The sequence below is a fragment of the Anopheles ziemanni genome, chromosome 2 (genome assembly GCF_943734765.1).
Source record: "Anopheles ziemanni chromosome 2, idAnoZiCoDA_A2_x.2, whole genome shotgun sequence".
Lineage (NCBI taxonomy): Eukaryota > Metazoa > Arthropoda > Insecta > Diptera > Culicidae > Anopheles > Anopheles ziemanni.
Window position 1 is genome coordinate 69283263 of NC_080705.1, and position 24213 is coordinate 69307475.

Consider the following 24213-nt stretch of genomic DNA (forward strand, 5'->3'; position numbering starts at 1 on the left):
AATCGAAATCAACAAAAATCCCCAAAAAACCCACCGGGGAGCCGCGCGTCTGGTTAGCGATTTTTCTCCACGAGGACGGACGGCTGAAACGTCACCGTGTGCGTGCGGGGTCGGACGACCATAAAGGAGGATCGCCGAATAAAAGAAACCGGTCCGACGGGCGGAGCGGGCAATGGGGAAGTTCGGATCGTTCGAAGATAAATGAACACTTAAGGGTGGGACCCGTTGAAAGCCTGCGGTAGGGCTGGTGGAGAAATGAGCCGGTGAGAAGTTTCACGGAAGGAAGCCAGGAAGACGATCGAGAGACAATGAAAACAAAACAAAAAGAAGCCCGCTGGTAAGGTTAAATGCTTTTTATGATGTTCTCTTGCCGGGAACAAATCAAATGCGTAGATATGCTTCTACATCCGCGAAATACTATATGGACATGTGAAAAAAGTGCGCTGGTTTATCAAACAACTAAATTGAAAACAAATGTTGTAAGTAAAAACATTACAAAACTAGGACGACATCTTCTCAATCATATCCAAAACATAATGACTATTTCCTTATGCGATCAAAAATTATTTTCTAACCAATGTCAACTATTTGTCTCCTTAATTGGCAGTTTTTTGTGTCAAACAAAATTATAAAAAAGGCAAACGTTTGCCATTTAATTACACAACGAAACCCGTCTTAAAAATAGATGAAAAAAACGAACATCGTCCATCCATGTTCAAAGTGACCGACTTTACTCTTCAGCGTGACCCGGCTTTGCCATTGCATGCATGAGTGGGCAAAATCGGCCCCAGAACATTTCGAAGCAGAACATTTTGCTTCAAAATCAACTTGAACAAAAAATACAGGTTCAACGACTTGGAGATATGTTTCCTTCGTCGGTGAAAGCGCGAGTCACATCGAGACATGTGCGTAGAAAACAAATTACTGAACTCGAAAGTTCTTATACGTTTACGGTTGGATTTGTGATAAGTTGTTTTCCATCAGGACATGGGCGATTTCGCATAGTTTACGTTACGAAATGTTGTGAAAATATTGACCTTTTGCTTAGCGAACCCACCCACCTTGCCCGTATCAATGCGTGGGATTGTTTTGTTCGAGGGCCAAACAGTTAATATGGCTGTTATGCAATTTATAAAAAACATCCAAAAATCAAAACATACACAACCATATGGCGATTGATCCAGCTGATTCCGATGTCTGCTCCAGCTTCCGTCGCCTGTCGGGGGCAATCTATTTTGGAGTCGCATATGATTCATCGACGCCGTCTGCGAGATTCGCGCGTGCACGCGCAACAGTGTCACCCGAAAAGAAACAAACAAACAAACAAACAAACAAACAAGCGAGACGACGATCACCGATGGAATCGGCATACGTCACCATTGTAAACTCGTTTGTTCGGGCGTTGAAGTTCTTTGATCGCAGTGTGCGTTGCGCGGTCAGGTTCGGGCTTGTTTACCACGCTATGGTGATCGGTTTAATTTATTCCCACCAGCCTGCGTAAGCTACTGCGATCAGCGTCGAACGCCACACCGGAAGGAATGGTAAACAGAATGGAGCCTTAATTTCATCCTCCCCAACACCCTCCGTTCTTTCCTTTCCCGTTGAGTGGCTTTGGGCTTTTGCTTCTCACTAACGTGCTATTCGCGAGACGCCGATGTTGTTTACTCTTTGAATTGTCGTTTCTATATCCGGGGTTTCGGAAGGTTTGGGGTTTTCCCCCTCGTAGTGCTGAACGAGATGATGATCTTGAAGATGATGAGAACACGCAGAACAGGTCGACTTGATCGTAAATACATGCGGACTTTATCGGGATTCGGGAGTACCGTATCGCACGGATTATCGTGCACACATTTTCATAGCGATGCTAAACTAATTCGTTTTCTGAATTAAAAGTAAAACCAAGTGAAACTTTATCTGAAGGTACATGGTGTAGTTTAAACAAAAAGTATGATCGATGATTCCTTCACACTTTCTTCTTTTACGAAATGAAAATACTCTCAAATAAACTATAGTATAGTTTACTATACTATACTCTACTACCAAATAATAAAAGCCGGTTGGTAGTGGAATTTTTAAACGTAAATAAGTGGCAGTGTCCCTATAGAAGTGTTCGAGTAGCATTAATTTTGATGTTTGGGTTCAAGTGTCTGAATGAGAATATAACTTATCAAAACTGTGAATTACCGATTTATAATTCCAGTGACTAAATTTTGGTCGGAAATCTATGGTTTAGACCAGGGGTCGGCAAATTGCGGCCCGCGGGCCAAATGCGGTCCGCCTACTGATTTTTTTTTTTTGCCGCCCGTAAGCAAATTTTAGTGCTTCATACAAAAACCTCATCTCAATTTTTAACGGATTTGTTCATGATATAAGGTTTGTTTTCTTCTCAAAACTGAAGATTAAATTTATTGAATGAGGTGTTCCTGTTCAAAACATCAAAATTTAACGAAAATAAGTATGTTAAAAAAGATTAACGGTAAAATTTAATATATTTTGTCTTTTACCACTTTTTTGTAACTTTACTATTAAATAAATTAATATTCTATTCAAAACAGTTATTTCTTCCAAAAAAAATAAACTCATCGTTTAAAGCATCCGGCCCGCGCTTTCGGCTTCCTTTTAATCATCTAGCCCTTTTTAAGAAATGTATGCCGACCCATGGTTTAGACGGTTTAATTTGTTTAGTAAGTTCGACTGGAAATTTGATTATCGTTCTGCAATCAACAAACAAATGAAGTTGATAACGATGCGAAAAATGCCATGTTTGAGAAATTTTATAATTAACTGTTAACATACGGAAAAAAGTTAGTTGACATTTTCTGTTTTAACTTTTTGTTTAAAATTAACTCAAACCATATGATTCGTGTTGTACACTAAAATCTGCCGAATACGGAAGAATACAATTGAAATTTGTTTGTGGACAAAAAAAACTCTTAAAATTTCATCCCTTAACGAATTACACAACATGTGAAACAAGTTCTTCAGATAAAGGTTTAAGAGACCCTCCAGCCTGGTAGCGTTCCCAATCATGTGTGTCTCTTTGGATGCCATCCGGCCAAAGTTTGTTGTTAATGACCAACAAACTCGGTTCTTTCGGGTGACCTGAGGGGTTCGAGTTCGCATGTAGTGCTTGTTCCTTTGGACCACAAAACAGCCGTTGATGATGATGATGATTGCCATTTCGATTGGAGAAGCCGCCCTCCCGGCGAGGGAAAAGAAGTCCCACTTGGGTGGATTAAGGAAGCCGGTCAGCGTGTGTGTGTGTGTTCGATGTCATGTTGAGATTTTAAATCAATTCCCGCACGTATTTTTTCCATCCCTCCAGTTCCCCAATTTGTATCACCTCTGCAAAGACGATAACATCCGCGGAGTCTTCTTTTGGGGAAAAATGGTAGCGTAACAAAAAACCACGAACATTCTAAGACAACGGCACAGACCATGACGAATGGGTATGCCGGTAGCCGAGGGAAGACACGCGGCACTGAAATGAATTTTTGGCACTCGTAGCTCGCGCGCCCGACGCAGCGTTCAGTTCTTTTTAATTTGTTTTCTATTTTCATCACAACGGTTGCGGGATTATCATTCTTAGACGAAACGCACAGGGATGTCTCTGGATGTGGAGTGGGAAACTTTTTGGATCAAACCAGTTATTAATGATAATGATGGCCCCGCTCGGAACGGATGATTGATTAGGAAATAATTTTAATCCGAACCTTTCGTCAAAACAATCGACGCAATTTAATGGCGAAGGTTATCACGGACGAACTGGGAAGCTTATTCTTTTCAGCTACGCCATCTTCCATTGCGGAAGATGACTAAGATGTGGGCCAAAGCTCATTTAAGGCACGTATCTGTGGTAGGAAGTCATGCTTGAAATAGGAGATTAAATAAGAATTTAATCAAAAGGCGCTTTTCGGATGAAAACGTACATCTGAAGTCGAACTAGAACCTGGGTGGATACGATACGCAGGCACCGTGTCTAAATTGTCCAAAAGAAGATGATTTTCCAATCCACGCCTTGAGGGCACTCGTTCGATTGTAATTCTTTGTGGCATTCTGGCACATCTTCAGGAGCTCCTTCTGTCAGTTTTTTTGCCCTTTCGCGTACTTCGTAAGGTTGGCTCGGTACTCCCGGGTTGTTTGAAGGGAAAAAAGGATATATAAACGTAATCGAGGCGCGTTCGGTAGCGATCAGTTCGGTGTTGGCTAGCTCGAGGTGTCGATCGAATAAACGATGAACAAGGTGCGTGCAAAGAAGGTCAAGCGAAACCGGGTGTATCAATCGGCTTTTCCAATGCTTTTCTTCCCTGAACAGGTCCTGATCCCGGTGATCCTGTGCAGCTGCGCCTGTCTGCTGGCAAATGCGGCGCCCACTTCAGAGGTGTCCAGAGACAGCCTCGTTCCGGTTGCGGAGGGTCGGTTGGAGGACAACGACGATAGCGACCTGCAAGTGGCGGAAGCGGCCCATTACGGATACGGCGGAGGGTTTGGACACGGCGGTGGATTCGGGCACGGTTTCGGCGGCGGATTCGGGTTCCGCAAGTTCGGTGGATTCGGTGGAGGCGGCTTTGGACATCACGGCGGCTTCGGCGGAGGGCACGGTGGGTTCGGTGGATTTGGTGGCCACGGGCTGGGCGGGTTCGGCGGCGGCGGCGGTGGGTTCATCGTTGGCGGTGGATTTATCAAGGGCGGCGGATTCTATGGCAAGAAGCGATAGACGGAGTGTGAAATAAATTCAATCCCTCAAACCGTGTTGCCTTTGCGTTCTCTACCTTGCCACGAGCACCTTCTCCCGGTGGGACGTGCCGGGCGGAAATAACCGGTTGAACGGACTGCTATCGCTTCACATTGAGAGCCCCGATCCGGTGGGCTGTTGTTGCAAAGTTGCCGCTCATCATGGCGCAGGCTCAAGTTTACCATGACCTCCTCCCGATGTACGTATCATCTGCTCGCGTTCATCTTCTTGTGCGCAAAAATTATCTTCTTCCACCGTTTCTAAGCCTCATAAGCCTCTGACCAACGTTCTCGTCCGTCACATGCCGTTGCTTCACGCTGCGGTTTCTACCATTTATCATCGAACACACCTCGCACAAAATCAGCATTGAGGTGCTTTAGAATCTTCTGAAACCATTCACCAAACACGGTGGGGAACATATTAGGATCAGCGATTCCCGCAGACCCGTGGCAGATCGGGCCCATCATCGAGCCCTTTGCATGGCGTCGAAGGCGAACAAGATGCGATAATCAGATGCAAATTAACCCGCCCGTCTGCCGGTTGGGGGTAAAGCATAAACGCAAACTCATAAAGCACTTTGTTTGTGCGAAATTATAAATGAACGGTTGCATATTCAAGCGGGATGACTAAAACGGGGTTGTTTCGAGCGAGTCATCGTTTCTATTGCTGCTGATTGAATGTTGCCGGGCGGACGGCAAGGTAATTCCAACATAGATAAAACGGTACCTATGACAACGGTTTGATTTAGTGCCATTTGCATTGTAAATGATGAAGTTGAGGTTGTAACGACGAAGTTTTGCGTTTACATTTTCGTTTGGGAATATAATAATTTGTTTTGTGAATATTGCTCCCTGGAAATCGTTCTTATTTGATTACATTGTTTCAATTCGAATTACCAATGAGCATACAAAATTACCACACGAAGAACATCACTTGACCGATCAACATGATCGTTAAAATATTGAAACATACTATGCGACTTGCGTGCAAGTTGTATGCTTTCCCAAGATCATGATTCCATTTTAGTCGATCTCTTCGTCTAATGCTATAAGAGGTAATGTTTTAATGTCACCATTACCCTTAGAGCATCATTCGATGAGATGAGCATTTTTCATGAGTTTAACATAGTAACGCTTTGTGCATTTAAAAATGATGATAACTTTCCACTATTCACATACGCTAGGAAATGTCTGATACATGTTGTAATTAGTGCTTTACAGGGGTCTATTTTCTACATAGGCTTCGTTTAAATAGCAACATTATTTAAACATTGCACTGTTTTTAAGTGTCTGATAATGGATGTTTCGTACTGTAAAAAGTCGATATGAAATGCAAAGCAGCTCGCAAACCTAGATATCTCAATAAAAACCAAACATAAAACATTTTATACCGAAAGTGCAGTAAAGTTCGTTGCCGAGATGGACCCAACTGCTAAGGTTACATGATATAACTGCTATTGGAAAGTGAAAGTGAGCTTTGTTATTCTTATGAGTTATTTATTTTTCCAAATTATTTACATAGACTATTAATTAAAGTACATCAAACAAAAAACTTATCTTATCCCCGATCAGATAATATGTAATATTTTTCGGAACGATCTTTTAATCATCAAAAAATACACTAGGCGTATAACAATTAACAAATTTTCAGCTCCAGTTTTAAGAAAAACTGTTAAAATAAAAAAAACGTATATGATCCAAGGAGAAACCCATAAATTTATTCAATAATTAAACACTTTAACCGCAGTAATCAAAAAAGAATCAGCTACATATCTAAAATCGATAACAGAAGTGAATAAATTTAAAATTAAACAAAGTTGATTGAATTGAAAAGACAGGAACAAACAAAGTAGGACGCAGAACAAACATAAGAAATAATCATCAAATGATCACCATTGTTCCATGTTATCAATTACGTACTCATGCACAGAATCCAACAATATCTATTGTCAAAACAATGTTTTCTACTGTTTTTTTGGTGCTACCAACACATCCCACCGTGGCCGCACTAGCCCAAGTACTTCGACACCGTTTTGTTTCCGCGATAGAGATCATTCGCAATTGTTCGCGGCGTCGTCTTACAGTAGGGACGGGCGTGCTTTGCAAGATGCTTCGCTCACGATAGACACTTCAGAAGCTCCCAATTGCAGCATTAACATTTCAATTCGCCCTTTGGTACCGGAGGTACCCTCAACGGTGATCACCCTCGGCGGGGTAGTGGTGGTATGCCCAATTTGTCAGCACCCAGCACTCCAGATCATAATCGTGCATTCGTTAAACCGAGGCGAAGGATTGGGGAAATAATGGCATAATGCTATCAGGGCGTCATCAATCTACGTTCCCTTTCGGGTTTTGGTTGTTTGATGTTGCCTCAGAGAAAAAGCACAACCATCGGTTGTAGGAGTACGCTTCCAGGTATGGTAGGTATACCATGCTGACCGGTGGAGATTGTTCTACCACGATCCAGCGCGATGTAGTCAAAGGAGTCGTTAACATTTTCACACGCGTTCCGTGCGTGACGACGACGGCGATCGTTGCGGACGTAAATGAGTATTTAATGGACCACGAGAGGTTGTTATGTACAAAAAAGGGCTTTGCAGGTTTCTTTTATTGAAATATCGATCAACAGGAACAGCTGGAGGAGTTGGACATTACCGGTTCCTCAAACAGTTTGATGAAGGGATGTAACATTGGGCAGTGGAGGTGCTTCTTGGGCGTTGTGTGTTTGTGTGTGTGAGTGTATGTGTGTGTATGGATGTGTTTACCAACCACTGGAACCGCTCCAGCCACCGCTTCCGTAGCCTCCGCTTCCTCCGGTGGACCATCCGCTGCCACCTCCGTATCCGCCACCTCCGTAACCGCCACCTGAGGACCATCCCTTGCTGACTCCACCCGACGACCATCCTCCCGATCCGCCGAGGCTACGTCCACCGCCATACCCGCCCGAGGACCATCCACCGTGGCCTCCTCCGAAGCCGCTACCACCCGACGACCATCCCTGGCTCAAACCGCCTCCGTAGCCTCCGCCCGACGACCATCCGCCCTTGCCGGCGCCGGACGAGGCCCAACCACCGCCGAGACTGCGTCCACCCGAGCTCCAGCCACCTCCGTGTCCTCCACCGAGTCCGCTGCCTCCTCCCAGCGACCATCCACTGCTGACCCCACCTCCGTAGCCGCCTCCGTACGAGCCGCCACCGCTAGACCATCCCTTGCCGACGGAACCTCCGAAGCTGCTTGGCCAACCCTTGGAGTAGCCGCCGCCGAGTCCACCGCCGCCGCCGGACCAGCCCTTGCTCAGGCCACCCCCGCTGGACCATCCGCCGCCACCGCCCAGGCTGCGTCCACCGTAGCCTCCGCCGCCGCTGCTCCAACCACCGCCGTGGCCACCTCCACCGCCGGACGTCACGATGATCACCTTGCCTCCACCGCTACCGTGACCGCCGCCGCCACCACCACCGCTCCAGCCGCTCCATCCCGATTCGGCTGTCTCCAAATCGGACGAGCAGAGGGCCGCCGCCACCAGGCAGCTCAGAACGATCGCTTTCTGCAAGGATGAAGAAGGGCCCGAGAGATCGGGTGCACCGATTGTAAGCTCTCTGTTTAAAAAAAAACAACTCGGGGGTGGGACACCTTGATTGGCGCCTTCTACCAAGACCAATTACGCTTTAGACCGAGCGATCGAACACAATCCATCCAGCCGATCGATAGCCAATTTTATCGCGTGATCTTTTCGACGCTAAGATTCAATCATCTTTTTGAAAGGCAGTTCGTGGGAGCGTGTTAACAATTTGGGTGCAGCTTTCATCAATAACAGTTCGTAATCAATCGAGCGTGTTTGTTCGGCAGCTCTGTGCTAACACTGGGACATTTAAAGTTCGAACCATTTCAATTTTAAAGTAATGGTAAGTAATACTCCTCAACGTTTATTACAGAAAATACCTGCTTTTTCATTTTTAATTAATTTGAAAAATAAATGCATTTATACAAACAATAGGTAATCGAAAGAAAACCGTGTTGTATGCTGTTCTCTTTGAAAGATACAAATACTTGAAAGATGCAAGTACTAAGATGAAGAGTAGGAATTAAACCAGCAAAGACACTTGTATGTCAGACTTTTAATATAATGAATGTGTCTAAAAAAATCTGAGAGATCTGAAACTGAGAAATTGTTCGTCTAATTCAATAAACACTTGAAACAGAATGTTTAACCAACTAAGGCAAACAACAAATAAGGGGAGATCGAAGAAACGGAGAAAAATCGCTAAATTGTATAAAAGCCATTTAACACTTATTTCGCTCATATTGTCAGCTAGATTTCACTGATTTACTTTTTGTTGCGTATATGCTTTCCCACTTCTCGGACTGATTGTGCCTTTTTTCAAGCATTCTTGAAGATTGAAAAATGTATTTGAAAATTTTTAGAAATTCATATTCATATGAAAATTTAAAATCGAAGAATCTGGCAGTTATGTAAGCGGTGAAATAGACTTCGATATTTTACCACCTTATAAATAAAATCACATTCACTTCAAAGGTTCTTCGGAGTATTGAAAATGTCCTCCAGAAACGAATAATTCACTTAGTCTCAATTTTACGATCGATGGTTAAACGCACCTTCATCATCCTACGGAACAAGGATGCTCAACGGTCAACGGCTGGAGAACAGAGACTACTGAACACTACGGATTCTGCTGCTGCTGCTGCTGTTGCTGCTACTCGGATGAACTACCCAAGTATACTATGCCACTAGCCGGCGCAAGGGTTGGCTTTTATAGCCAAAAAACTGCAACCACCGCTCGGATGAGATGTGCCGGTGCACCCAGCCCAGATGAAGCACCCCGGCCGGCTGCGGCTCTACCCCACTCCGACCTCTGGCGGACTTCGACAACAAAGAGAGCGCAACTTCGAGCTCCTCACACGGCGTTCACTTTTTAGTACTCACGGGGAGGTGGTGCCGGGCGTACAATTGCCCCCTTTTTTTCGAGCCCCACTCTACGGGATTTGCCGCGGCGTGTTCCACCCCCGGGCAGCATCAGCAGTAGCAGGTGAAGGCTCTCAGGGCGACGCTGACCTGTTCGCGTCCCGACGAGCAGCATCTTCTTCTTCAATCGGTTCTTGGCCGTTCTGCGCTATTCTCTCTCCCAGGCGTTCACTTCCTACTCCGATAAAAGTGTAATTGACGAGCTACAACTTATTGAACGAAGCATACAACCCCCCCAAATAATATTTTGTGGACCTTCCTCAACACATACACACATACACGCATGGTAGATCTACTGGCGAATCCGTGTTCCTGAGTAGTTCCGCAAGCACATAAACCCAACCATAATAATCCGCGGATGCGATCGAAGTAGATGATGACTTGCTGATTGTTGCACCAAGAGGAAGCAGCTGGTGTGAGGGGTTTGGTGGGACGCGGGACTGGTAGCCAGTAATGTCCGCCTTGATCGTCGGCTCATCATAATATTGACCAAATCTTGGCAGGCCGAACAGATGTTCTTCTTGTTCCGTACGCTAAATCAATTATTGGCAGCGTCGGGAAGATCGGCTATCGGCCAAAGGAAAACGCGACCAATGCAAGCCTCATTCCACACTTAAAATTGAGAGTGAACTTTGAGAACCCCGTAGAGCTTAATTTTAAATAGTCGTAAATGTTTATTTTACCTTATGGATATTTCAAAGCTATTCCGTAGAATACTCTACATTGTATTTCTTTTAACAATACGAGACAGATGAAGTTATAACATTTTTGTTGTTAACGAATCATGATCTACACTATAGCACTCCTAAGAATGGTCTAGTATATTGAACCTAATTAGTAATTATTTGAAACTAGGTTTTACTAAAGTTTTCGTCATCCAAACTTTGGAGAAGAATCAGTCCATATTTTTCTAGTAGAGAAGTATTCTGTAGTTAAAAACAGTTTGTTATGTTATTTATTTATTTTATTGTCTATCGGAACACACTTTAGACCAGGGATCAGCAATGTTCGGTCCGCCAACTGGTTTTATAAGGCCCGTAAGACAATTTTAGTGCTACATACAAAAAATCCAACTCCATTTTTATCGGATTTGTTCACGATGTCAGGTTTGTTTTCGTTCCAAAAATGAAGAATAATTTTGTTTTGAACGTGGTATTTTTGTTATATGTTGATAAGAGCATATAACTTCAACAAAAAAAATGTATGAGAATGTTTAAATATTTCATTTAATAAGGTACTACTTTGAAAACATTATATCATTGGTTCATAATTGACTCGTGCTTTCGGTTTCCTTTTAATCATGTGGCCCTTTTTAGGAAATATATGCCGACCCCTGCTTTAGTCATTTGTTTGGGATCGAACTTATTGGTATGTACTAATTCTACTGTAACATATACATTTTTGGTTTTAACAGTTTAAGCTCTTTGTTCTAACATTTCTTTAGAACCCATGTTAATGAAAAAATGATCCTCTCTTTTGTAATTTTTAAATATCTCATCTGTTTGAATTACATATTCGATAGATCGACTCGAGCTACAAATGGATTTAGAATTACTTTTCTTTATTATTCTTAAAATATTCTACTTCCTCTTTCTTCACCGATCTGGCAACCACCAACTGTCGTTAATCAGACATAAATATGTGTAACGTGCATTTAATTGGCACTATTGATGGTTGGCCCAAACCGTACCGGACAACCCACTTCGGGTTGCCTTAAATAAATTTTTAACCCAATCATTCGACGTCTGCTGCCGTTCCAGAATCAGCCGACTTAATTGGTTAAATTACATGCCACTACGGGATTGGGGCAGAAAGGCCCAGCTTCTTTTTCTTTGCAGTCCGATTCCTAAAGCCTAAACATATTTACCTTCAGCCCGAATCCGCCGGATCGGTTCGGTTGGAAAAAATCGTGCAGATCATTGTTGATCAGTGTTTCGAGTTTCGCTCCCCGTGAGTCACCATCGATCATTTTCGAGCCGAACTCGGGACGCAAGGGTACAATTAAAACACCTGACCAACCGTCTACGTCTGGGGTTCGGTCTTGCAATCTCCTCCCGAAGCTTCCCCAGCCCGTAGGGGCGATTGGGGCAAGGATCGGGCGGTTGATCCGGTTCTACGCAGCCACCCAGATAATCGTGATCCTGCTGGCCACCGCGCGGTCTTTGCGCTTATCGAAAGTTCGTTACAATTTTCGCAGCGTCAAGTGATTCAATTAAATCTCTACTTATCTCCCAAGAACGCAAGGTCCGCAAAGCGTAACCCTGGCGCGGAGCATTACATCACGATCGAGCCCGGCTCGGTTGGCGGAGGGATCATTCGGGGGACGCTTTTAAGTAGATCATTTATTTCTTCACCTCGTGCCCCTGCGGGTAGTTTTTCCCGTCCCTTCCGAGGAAGCGAATAAAAGCAACCGCTCTTGCACAACTTTGGCCAGCGAAGGTAGGTAAAGCGCATATGAAGATGCGGTGCGGTAGATGAAGTCGTTCATACAATGGGAAGAAGCTTAAGACCCACAAAGAAAAGAAGTATGTGCCACTGAGTAAAGTGCCAACTGAAGGGAAAAAACGGTAGAAAACATTAATCTAATGTCACCCATGAGGCGACGTTTCGAAGCGACGACGGAGGACATCAATTTTGGACAACTTCATCGAAAGTATGTGCTCACAGAATACGCCCCGGGCTCCGGGTAAGAAATAGGAGTCTTTTGTTTCGCCAGTTAAAGCGCAGAGGAGGGCAGGTTTCTCGGCCGAGGCTTTACAGTGTTTGATCGGATAAGCGAAACGCCGGGCACAATCGCACAATTGCACCAGAAGTTCCGCTGAGGAGCCACCGAGTCTGACAAGTGTTGCATTAGCGCGCAATGTGTCACGTGGCTCTTCCTCTACGAGTACCCCATTTCCCCCTCGTTGCTCGTGGCCTCCGACAATCAACAGCCATCGACCTCTGGTAGCCTGCTAGCCGAGGGACCGAGGGTGAGCACAAAAACCCATCAAACGATTGTGGATTTTAAGGTTAATTATGATTCGCAACATTTTTCATCGGCGCCCATTTTTCTGGTTTTTTTGTCCGCCGGTCCCACCGAAGCAGACGAACGGGGTGTCCTCTTGACGAGTGTACTGTATTTGAGGGCCACGCTGGATGATGTGTTGGATTTGTATTGGATTTTCCACTAGAGTCCACTACCGCACGTGGTAAAGCCGCACACAGAGCACCCAGAGCTGGAGTACATGCACATTTGCATGAGAAGATGATCACCGATCACCGGCGGGGCTATGATATCATCGCCGATCGGGTGAAAAAGTCGAATGTGGTTGTTGTTCGTTGCATAAAGAGCTTGAAAAATTGTCCAACGAAGGGATTAACCTATTCCCGTGCGCTAGAATGGAATGCCGGGAAGTCCCAGAATGTGGAGGAGATGTTTGAAAAATGGGTAATGAGTCGTAGAACAACACGCACGACGACATGGGATGCTAATAGACAGGTAGGTGTTTACACCAGGATGTAGAAAGTCATAGCACGTTTTTCTAGATGAATTCTGTCACAAACAACAGCACATTATCGTAAGGCATAACCACAAGTCATTGTCGCGTAGAAGCAAGTCTTACAGAAAGATGACTACCATTAGACACATATTACATTTTGAAAAATTTCCTAGAATATTTTCAAGGGTCACGATCTAGAAACGCTCCTCAATCGTCTTAAACGATGTTCCATCAATCTTCGTAAACTTGAGCCTTTCAATCTCGCACAACAGTACAAAGGATTCACGTGACCTTCGACGGAACCTGCGGAGAAATAAGTGATTTCATGAAAATCGAAGAAGCAAAAAATATCGGTCTTTAGAAGCGTTCCAGTAATTATTCACTCAACAAGTTCCTGGTTCAGAAGCCATCGGCCAGATCCGTTCGCGTGTGAACTTTACCGAGTACCGCTTCACATGTGCGGCTTGGATTCGGTGGCTCCCACAAAGATAAACTAAACCGCCAGTTCTTGAAGTCGCCTACAGTTCCGAGCACGCGCGGAGAAGGTCTCTTCAAAGAGGAACTTGTAGTAGGGAATCCCCCGCGCCAAGTTTATCCACACTCGAGCATCGTGGACAGCAGATTTCCGGATGCAGCGGGAAGAAGAGACGAAAATGACCGGCCACGAGAACTAACCGGTACCGGTTTTTGAGTGATTGTTTTGGAACTTTTTTTCTTTTTGTATCCCTCTTCTAAGATAATAATTGTGCATGAAAAAAAAATGTCACAACAGGAAAGAAATAAGCTCACATTGCATTAGGTAACAACGTAAATCCACATAGTTGAACTTGATCCTAATTTATGGTTATGACAAAAAGACCTACTTCCTCCGGCGTAGCCTTCAAACCGCGTTAATCATAATTAATCACAATCATAAGGTGGATATTTTTGCATCCCCCCGGTCGGACGACACGCGCAAGATCGGATTACCGAACATCATCACTTTGACACACTTTGTCTTGAAGCACATTTCCACTCGAACAGCCTCTTTGTTGACCTCCAATTATCCGCCTGCTGCGATGAGCTTTTGCACAAGTTCTGCTCAAAACCCCATGCGAATCATTTAGCTGAAGGGTAACGGAACTGAACCGAAAAGCGAGCCCCTTCTGCAATGAAGAAATAATTTATTTAAATAACCCAACCAGTCAAATGTCTGCATGTCGCAACGGAGTGGAAAGCGAAGAAAAACGCAATCTCTGCACCCGCGCAAGCAACCCGAATGGTTTCTTTGTTCTGCGCGGTCGCAATACGGTGGTTAATTAATTAAATCACACGATTATGGTTCAATCCCGGTACCGGAAGTGACAGGAGCTTTTATTCGTTGCGCAGTAAATATAAATACATTTTAACGTGCAGCCCCCCCGCGGTTAATAATTAATGGCAATGATCGCCTTTAAAACTGTTCGCTGTGAACTGTGAACATCTCACCTATTGAAGATCACTCACTCGGAGCGGGTGGCCGGATCTTCGGAAGACCCCCGCGGCCCCAGCGTTTCCCGGGAAACGCTGATGCCATAGTAAAATGGTGCTAATAATGGTTTGCACACATCGTCCCATAAAGAATCTTTTTTATTTTGTTTGAGTGCAATTTTCTGAGTCCTATCGTTCCTGCCCTTCAGCAGTGTATGCACTTGATCGGTTCGAAACCCTCAGCGCCCAACGGATTACCGGCGGTAGCTGCCGCTTAATTGATTATCATCATCCGATGGCGTTAATGATACCCTCCGGACACTATGGCCGCCCCGTTCAGAGCAACAGAGTTGATGGCACCGAGGTCACGATCGCTGCATGCACCACATTCACGATAATGATCGTAAGATTAACGTGGTTAAGGAGAGAAAAGGAGAGAGAGAAAACGGTGGCGGTGCCACCCCATCAACCTGGTGGCTTCGCACGTATGTGTCATAAGGCCACCGCGCAGCATAAACGATGTAAGAAAAATAAACTCAGATTGAAGGGAAAATTAATGTGCAACACGAGCAAAGGTGCATTCAAATTAACGCCGTTGACTCACCGATGCGAGCGGTTTATTCAATCATGCCGGAGGAAACGGAACTGCTTCTAGGTTCGCGGCCGCTGGAGCCCAATTAGCATCTCCGAAAAATGGTCCAATTTGACGATGGTGAATTTAAATAATTTATTAATTAGTCCAACGTTGAGCGAAGTGGAAAGTTGGAAAATCGTTTAAAAAGCTTATTACTATCATAATTTCAAAATATATTTAATTAAAAACAATTCTTACCTGAAGCAAAATACAATCTGTATGTAAAGTTGGATTCAGTTCGAATTTGAAACCATTCCAATATGTTACGCGACTAAACGGCCATCAAGTCTATTTGTGGAATCAATCTGTAAGAGAAACAAAAGCTTCGTATTAAGGCAAGTTAAAACGGTTGAGTGACCTACAACTTTAGGCCACAGGGAACCGCACCGGACAGGCGAACATTTACAGAGCTGTAAATGCATTTTCAACGCCTTTTCATCACCTTCTGCTTTAAGACGATTGAAATCGATTCGTTCCGGGCGCAGAAGACGAAGAAAAAGACCGACTAGTGAATCTACTTGGAAAAGGCCGCCGCAACTGGACAATCACCTGCGAAGACGAACGCCCAGTGCCCAGCGGCAGGTTACAGGTGTAGCACGTGTCCTTCGGTTTTCTGCCACATGTGAACATCTCGTGCGGTGGACGGCGACGTGTCAGCATCCATGTGAACTTTTCGGTGTTTTTTAGCCGGGGATTACAAGTAATGACATTTTTCTCTCTCACTCTCTCTCCTTGCCATGCCTTCCTCCATACCCACTCGTGCTTGGTCGTTGAATCCCGCTCGGAACCAATTCGGAAAAGGCCATCCAGGTGGATCGGTTTGTTTGGGGATCCATTTTTCGTTTTTGCTTTCGTTCACGATGCTGTGACGTTGATTGATGATGGGTTTCCATCTTTTGCGCGCACCAAGCACCAAGATGGGGTTTAATTACACACCCCGCGCTGCCCCGTTCCATCGAAACAGTAATACTAATATTTGACCACGAATCATACACGCCTAATGATCGGTTACGCACGCGTCGCACGCGAAGGAAAAAGGAAGCTGCTGAATGCTCGTGTGTCATCATCAGCATGAGGAAGCAAAGGATGTTCGGACACAAGACGAATCGGATTCGTTTTACCCACGACGCGGCTGTTCTTTTGCGTAGATGCGTGTTTTTGTTTAGGTTGGTTGTTGTAGAGCTTTTCTTTATTGTTCAGAAAATTGTTTCTTCACTTGGGGTTTGGTTTTATTCTATTACAGGTTACAACACAGTTCCGGTGCTTCACTGATGCGTGTATATTGCCCTTCTCCCGGCTATTCGCCCAACCCGTGTAAGGAGCTCTTTATAGCCTTAGAATTTAACATACCGGCGGCCATTTAACAACGGACTCATCGTTATCGTCTTTTACCCCGCTCAGACCGCAGTGAAGATCTACTACCAAGTAAAGAAAAACGGGTGTGCTTGCATCGGATCGGTAAAGTTCTAGGCAACACATCATTCAATTACACTCTGCCTTTGCCACTTTGCCTTTCGTTATCATCATTATATGACTACGTTGGTGTAAAATTGTGTTCCGTATTATATTTGTGTATGCTGCTTTAAATGTGTTGCTTTTTTTCTGTTTATTGTTCAACTACTATGGATTTTTCCAATAATATATTTTCGCCTCCAACGCCCCACGCTACTTACTGACCATTTCTTCTCTGTTTCACGCATCCTCGTTCGGCTACGAACAGTAAGTGTAAATCTTATTCAATAAATGGGCTTTGTTTGTATCACATATAAATTGTACAAAAACCTATCCTACCACAAGGAATGCTGCTCTCATCTTCGCTATGCTGTGCCACATGCCCGGTCCATGCCTCCGGACTCGCGCTTTCTTTCACGCTTTTGTTTTCCTGTCCCCTAACGAAATACTCGGTTAATATTGTTGCCCATTTGTTTTGCTACCGTGTATAGGTGTATGCTTGTTTTTTGTTTTTAGTTTCGGTTTCAATTCAATCTCACAAAGATGTTCGTAGAGTTTAAGTTGCGTGTAGTTCTTTCCAAAAAACATGCTGCTTCCGACTACTATAGTTTTTGTTTTGTTTTTTTTTGTTTACACGCTAAACTCCAACAACTTCCTTAGGTATGTGTACTGGGTGGAGCCAAGGCTGTGCCAAGTCTTGTAACTGTTTCGGGAACACATAGTGAGGACACTCACGGGATTAAAGTGGTGCGGCGTCTCGTGAAGCAGTTGTGCTCTAGTTAATAAGTGAACATTTAATGGGTACGAAGGAATGGTTTCAAGGTTTTCAAACATTTACTTTTCTATAGTTTGATAGTTTGTAGGGGAATTCTCACAGTTGCAAAACAATTATATTAACCTTAATTGAGGGAATAATTTTTTACAAAATAATATACCGATACTTTCGGCAGTCACTACTCGACTGTGTACGCTTTATCGCACCAACATGCATTTAGAACCATTCGTAACATGATCCAGCGGGGCAAGAAATCAGTGAAGAGGCAGAAAATCGAAAACTAATACTTAAAGAACGTAATGGTGACACTAATCGTACATTTACAAACGGCGGCAGAAATCCAATTTCGTCGCCGCGCTCTATAGCTTTCTGATCTTTCTTTTAGTCTTTTAGATTTGCCTTTATAACGCTCATCCACGCCACTAGACTGCATCGTGTGTCGAATACTTAATTTCTTCGTGTATACCCTACGTTTATATATCACAATCAAAAACTCAAATACAAAATAGTATCTACTACTGGCTAGCTGGTTTTTCCCATTTTCCTTCTACTTGTGGTTGCTGTTTGTGTGCTCGCTTTCCTCTCTGGCGGAGGGTGCGTTTGACCCGTAACACGGCTCAAACCGATTTAAGCCTCATCAGTTTGTGTAGTAGTATGTATTGCGTAGTGTGCGCTCGAACAATTCCTCATTTTTTTTTCTTAATCAAAGTAGACAAACACACTCACTTATTGCCTCCTGACGTATCTTCTCGAAGGACGCCTTCTCGCTTCGTCTGTTCGGCCATCCGACGGGTGATGTGATTCGGTGACGAACTAATACTGTAAAGTGCTAGCATAAAACGATTGACTGGCCACACACAAACTGGGTAGGCGGAGAGGTTGCTTCCTATTGTTCGTGCTAGTGCTTTTTCACAACTCATACCTGACTTTATTGAAATAAACATACAGAGTACATTTATTCGAGACACGAAAAATTGTATGATTCAATTCTAACACATATTAAAGCGTTGGTCAGATAATTTAGAAACAGTGAAATTCAAATCAATAGTGATAATACTGAATAGTTCTCTTGTTCTTACGGCGACCGGCTGTGAAGAGACGACCGCAAGAAGGGTTTGCCTTCACTGGTAATAAAGACGAATGCAAAGTAGGCCGATGGAAAGAACAAAATCGTTGAAATAAAGGTTTGTCAAATGGTTATATCCCATCAACTTTAAACTAACACTGGTGGTCGGTAATTATTAAAAAAATGCGTTCGCAAGAACGGTCATAATTTCGCCTTCCTTTAGCAGCCGATTTATAGCAAACCACAAGCATCGCTTGAGGAATACCACTTGTTGATTTCCGGAATGAGTTTCGAATAGTCGGTATAATGTTTCGTTCAAGCAAGAACACTTTGGTGATCTTAACAATCATAATCTCTCAAGTGGATAAGTAGATGTGACTTAACTCGAGGGCCGCCTAAATAAGAATAACGGTTTCCTGCTCAAAATTGCACCGCTTATTGAGAACAAACAAACATCGCCTTCCGGGACGATCGGTTCGTGCACCGTCGAGTAAACGATCTTTAAATCATTTCAAATTCTTCTTCAAATCTTTAGGATGGGCCTACAGCCTGATCTTACCATGTGGCCTTCTTGCTGGCTTTAGTTATCATGACTACCGTCGATCAGCGATTCGTGCTGCTCCTCAAGGTCCGGTATCCGGATGACGTTTGCCTTCCGGCAGTGCCACAACCGTCGGTACATTAGCTTGCCAAACTTGAGGAGCGGATCACAGTCGTCGAACTTTACCAAAAAGGCCACCAACACCAACGAGAGGAACATCGGGAGCGAACCGAGATAGAACAGCAGCGGGTAGGTCTTACCATGCAGCACCATATCGAACACCATGGCCAGGGGTATTTGCAGCGAAATCGCCACCGTTCCGATAAGGGATGAAGTAAGGAAGCAACCCCTGAAAACGGAAAGCAAACCACCGATAAAATGCTTGCAATCATCAATCAACGGAATCATCAGGGAAACTTACCACAGCCAGAGAGCCTCCGATAGCACCGTTCCGATGAGCCCGTTTAGAAACAGGACCACAAATTGACGTCTCGATGGAAGCTCGAACACTTCGAGCTGCGAAAAATTTAGCACAAAAAGCAGTGGCCACAGAAGCAGCAAGTTCCACAGCCCGACGAAACCGAAAAACAACGGAATGCTGATCTTCTCCTCGGTGTCGCTCTTACGTTTGACTAGCACCAGATAGGACGCGTAGAAAAATGCACTCAGCAGTGCGAGGACAATCCCGCGGGACATTTTTGGTTGATCCAGCTCCGACAGCGAGACCATCACCTGAAACGTGCAACAGTATGTATATGTTTTTCTCATGTTTCCTCCATCGTCCCATCCATGTGTTTGACTTACCGCTCCGGAGATGCTCAGCAAAACGGCGAAAAACTTGGAGAAGGTAAATTTGTCCCCACAGGATGAAGGAAACATTGCGGCCAGAATGAGCGTGAAAAAACTCGAGCTGGAACTGAGCAGCGTTACCATTGCCGTCTCGCTTGGTTCCAACGCGAGCTGAAACATATAGTTGGCAATAAACCACTGGGAAAGTGTGAAAGACAGTAATTAATATCCTTGCCAACCCGGTAGTACGATCAGGGGTGAGAAACATACCAGCACACAGAAGAGCAATGCCGTGCGTGCCGTTTTGTGGTGGGACTTTTGTCGGTGCACTCGTAAGCTTGCCGCGTACGACAGTCTCGACATGAGGGCCTCGGATGCTTCGTGCGGTGACATTTCGCGTACTTCGGCCACCTTGCTGAAGCGCACGCTGCGAATGCTGGAATCGTCGCTCTCCGTACCGGACACCTGCGAGTCCGCTTTGATGGGCACGAACGATGAATCACTCTACAGCACAGGGAGTGAAACGCGAAAATTAAAATTTCACTACACCCCTCCCGTGGTGAAAACAGAGATGGGTGGTTTGCTTACCAAACTGGACGTCCCATTGGCGTAGTATCCTTCGTCCTCTTCGATTGTTTCCATCAGCTGTAAATGAATGGGAAATCACGTTAGGCGGGGCCCATAGTTTACGACCACGGAACGCGGGACCACTCCTTACCGAATAGTTTCCATTCCGGGTGCAGCTTTCCTTCCAGGGTGCAATTAAACCGAGTACTATCAAGTAAATGGTGAACATCGACGCCTTGAAGTACGTGCAGAAAAAGGGCTTATCGTAGTTTTCATTTTCGTAGAGAAACTAATAGTGTGGTGGAGAGAGCATTAAAAAAGAAGCAAAAAAATAGGACATTAACAAATAAACATTTGCGGCATTCAGTGTAATTAAATCATGCAGACTGCTACCGACCTTGGTTAGTTCGCTCGATGAGACCCATATTATATCGACCAGCACCAGTAACACTATTCCGAGCACTAGTTTTTGTGCCTTATTTAACATTTTTCCACCCTTCATACACCACGCAGGCACGTAGTGCCGTAGTGGGCGGTGTCTTTTTTCCGCTGATTTGGTTGAGATCGTAATTTCTTCTGCACCGCTCGGTGGATCCTTTTGTGGGGATTTTGGTGGCAGTTTCGTTCTCTTGTTTGCCGTTCTCGGTACCGGTCGTATGTGCGCTCTTATGGGGTAGTTTATTTACCTTACGATCCTTGGATGGCACTCCATTTTTCGTGCCTTTCAGATGCGTGTATAGTTATAGAGCATAGTTATGTTTTCTAAAATAAATGTACGAAACCGGAATGATTGTTATGATGAAAAGACATTCAATAACTTTGAAAAAGGTATTAAAAACAACGATAATTTTCTTTTTTTCCTTATTTCAAGATATATTATAACAAAGATTCAGTCGCTAAGTTTAAAAAAAAAAATAGTCCAACCTCTGGAGTTTCCTTCGATGAAGCAGGTCATATTTCCATTTTACAAAAAATCAAGTTTGTTCTTTTAAAAATCGTAATTTAACCAAACCGCATCACACCACAAACAGCCAAATTGGTACCATATGTTTACTTTAAGCATAGATTTTCCATTCGAAATTTAGTTCGAAATACTTAAGAAACTATACCCGAAAAACGATATTTGCTTAATTCCACCGTATCCGGTTGTGTTGTTTAAGTTTTTTGTTGGAACCTAAGCAAACACAGAAAATCAACGGATGAACCGTTTGCTGTCCAAATCACCGCCTACCTCCCGCTAGGATATTGTTATCACTTTTTTGTCGGTCCGATGTGTTTTTACCGTCCACTTCACGCTGTTTGTTTTTCACATCCCAATTGTTCCTGTTTTCCTGTGCGCTACCTCAACAAGATGCTGCCCCACGATGTACACTGTGAGGGACAAATGAAACACATTTATTTAGCCCTGCCAGCCTCTTGCCTGTGCGCGCTGTTTCATATTCTGATACACATCGTGACCGCAAAGTTTGCTCGGTATTTGCGGTAACCAAATTGGTGCCGGGAAGGTCCCGTGGCGGCGGCAGACTGCACTAATTTATGCCATACACTCTGGCAATGCCATCACAAACAACAAGACAGGCAAGCTGACCACGGAGGCAGGGAGTAGGTGCGGGCTACAGTGTGGTGTGTACAAACAGAACAAATCTCCGATATCATTTGGTCAGTTCACGACCGTCTTTATAGCGCTACCCGCTGGCGTCAACGTGACGTACGGATAACGATATGTGCACTGGTTTCCACCCGGCGCCTCTCGTGCCCTTGAGGTACACTAAATTCAACGAGGTAGCGGAATGTTTACTTTCTTCGCTATCTTGCTAGAACAGCACAATACCACCCATTATGGTACGGGCCAATGAACTATGCTGATAAACGCTTTTCCTCCGACTGCTTAGGAGAAACGGGCTCCAGCTGTCGGCCTGTTTAGCACCAGCGCCTACTTTTCTGCATCCCATGGGGGGCTCCTGACGGCTAGTATAGCCGTTGATTGAAGTGCATACTAGTCCCAGTGGAATATTAACCGAGCACGAATGCCCTCACGTTAGTATATCGACCTCAAAGGATCATAATTGTTCATGTAAATAGAACCACTGTCGCACACCGAGTAAAGTCAACAAAGAACGCAAAACGCGCAATACTTTTCCAGCGATGCAGAAATTGAACCACATACACACCAACCTTTGATAGTTCGACTAAAACACTACATTCGGCTACTGATTTGAGCGGTTGAACACTTAAAAACCGGGCACTTGATCATGAAAAACACCGTAACATAAAGATTCAATCTTTCTTCGTCACGAAGCACTTCACTTTTCTTTTTCTTATCATCGAACCGACTGACAACGGGCTGTTTAGAACCGATGGTCGAGTGGCTGACGAAGAGAACAGCTGACATTCAAATAGCGGGCCGTTTAGAACTGTCGGTAGAGTACTTCCCGCTAGATATTTCCTAACGGTTTCGCTCAAAACTTCTCAGCGCGAACAAAACAACTCCTTATTTTGTTATGAGCCGTGGCGGGCTGATACAAAATTCGGCCCATACAAAAATTAGAAGTTGTTTTGCTCGCACTGAGGAGTTTTGAGCGAGTTGTTAGGAAATGTCTAGCGGCTTCGCAATCTTGCGTGACATAAGCTCATTTTTCACCCAGTGGTTTTATTTCAAATTTGAATTCATACCGTTGGATACGATAGGTTGGGGTCGGATCTGTAAACATCACATGTGCATTATAATTCGGATTTCACTTAACACGCAAACAACCCGTGATCGTTTTAATCTGTACTTTTATTTGTATCGTTTGTTCTGTCTTCCTACATGCTGCCAGAAGGCAAGTAATGTCTTCGAGATGATGCATACAGTTTACGTAGAATTTCTAGTTGTATCATCACTAATTGCGTGCACTAATCTAGTGTAAGTAATGCCGAGAAGAGCTAACATGCACTCTGCAATCTTCCTGTCCGCCAACTACTGGACCGCACTAATTACAGGCTATCTAAAATATATCTGTAAGTAAGTAAGATAAAATTCTCTTTTTCTTCTAACCATGGTACCGCCAACGATCAGCCGAAACGCGGTCAACTACATAATGATATACTCAACTATCGTGTAAATGTGTGTTCTTGTGTGTGTGGGTGTGTACATTGGCCCTTTCGTTTTAAGTAGCCCTCCTTGAGGATCGAACATTTTGTCTGTCTCTCGAAAGACAACCAATTGGAAATATGAACATTCTCCCTGATAAAATATGTATCTGCCAATCAACAAGAAACTTAAATACAACATACTTATGATTCTCATTCCCTCCTAACAAACCATTCGATTGGTTTTTCTACACGCACACACAGTACACATCGATCTATCCGTACGCGTGGCTTGGCCACAACGGTGCTAAACATAACAATCGCCTATTCGCCCACCGAAACCCACAGTACACTCCTGAATAGTGTTCACAACATGTTTTACTAGGTCGGGGTCCCTCGCGTTTTACAAAGAGGGCTGTAATGTGTATAGTCGCAAAAATAAATTTTCCATTCTTGGAGCACTCTCTGCCTCTCACTATACCTCCCTCCCCTGCACAATGTTTTCCTGATGGCGGGTTAGTGTAGCTGCCTCTTAGGCCCATGTTTTTCCCCCTGTTCCGTTACGATTTTCCTAAGGATGGTTCCAATAATCTCAATTTTGTCAATAATTTTGTTTTTGTTTCTGCTCTTACACCACGTACTGTGGTGCTATTGTGTGAATTGGTTTACTA

The 24213-nt window shown here is 44.2% G+C and overlaps 3 protein-coding genes across 3 annotated transcripts; 1 reads left to right on the forward strand and 2 right to left on the reverse strand.

Moving 5' to 3' along the window:
* The first annotated feature begins 4234 nt into the window (after positions 1-4234).
* On the forward strand, positions 4235-4717 carry LOC131294199 (holotricin-3-like). Its single transcript, XM_058322245.1, has 2 exons — positions 4235-4243; positions 4316-4717. Exons 1-2 carry the CDS (start codon positions 4235-4237, stop codon positions 4715-4717), a joined length of 411 nt encoding a protein of 136 aa, XP_058178228.1.
* Positions 4718-7495: 2778 nt separating this feature from the next.
* Positions 7496-11684, reverse strand: LOC131294200 (uncharacterized). Its single transcript, XM_058322246.1, has 2 exons — positions 11583-11684; positions 7496-8278 (listed from the first exon to the last, which is right to left on the reverse strand). The coding sequence occupies exons 1-2, from the start codon at positions 11682-11684 to the stop codon at positions 7496-7498; spliced, it is 885 nt and encodes a 294-aa protein (XP_058178229.1).
* Positions 11685-19112: 7428 nt separating this feature from the next.
* Positions 19113-22756, reverse strand: LOC131286001 (solute carrier family 35 member F5). Its single transcript, XM_058314861.1, has 8 exons — positions 22646-22756; positions 20868-21232; positions 20622-20759; positions 20492-20548; positions 20174-20407; positions 19919-20101; positions 19536-19846; positions 19113-19463 (listed from the first exon to the last, which is right to left on the reverse strand). The coding sequence occupies exons 2-8, from the start codon at positions 20970-20972 to the stop codon at positions 19154-19156; spliced, it is 1338 nt and encodes a 445-aa protein (XP_058170844.1). The 5' UTR covers positions 20973-21232; positions 22646-22756; the 3' UTR covers positions 19113-19153.
* Positions 22757-24213: the final 1457 nt, after the last annotated feature.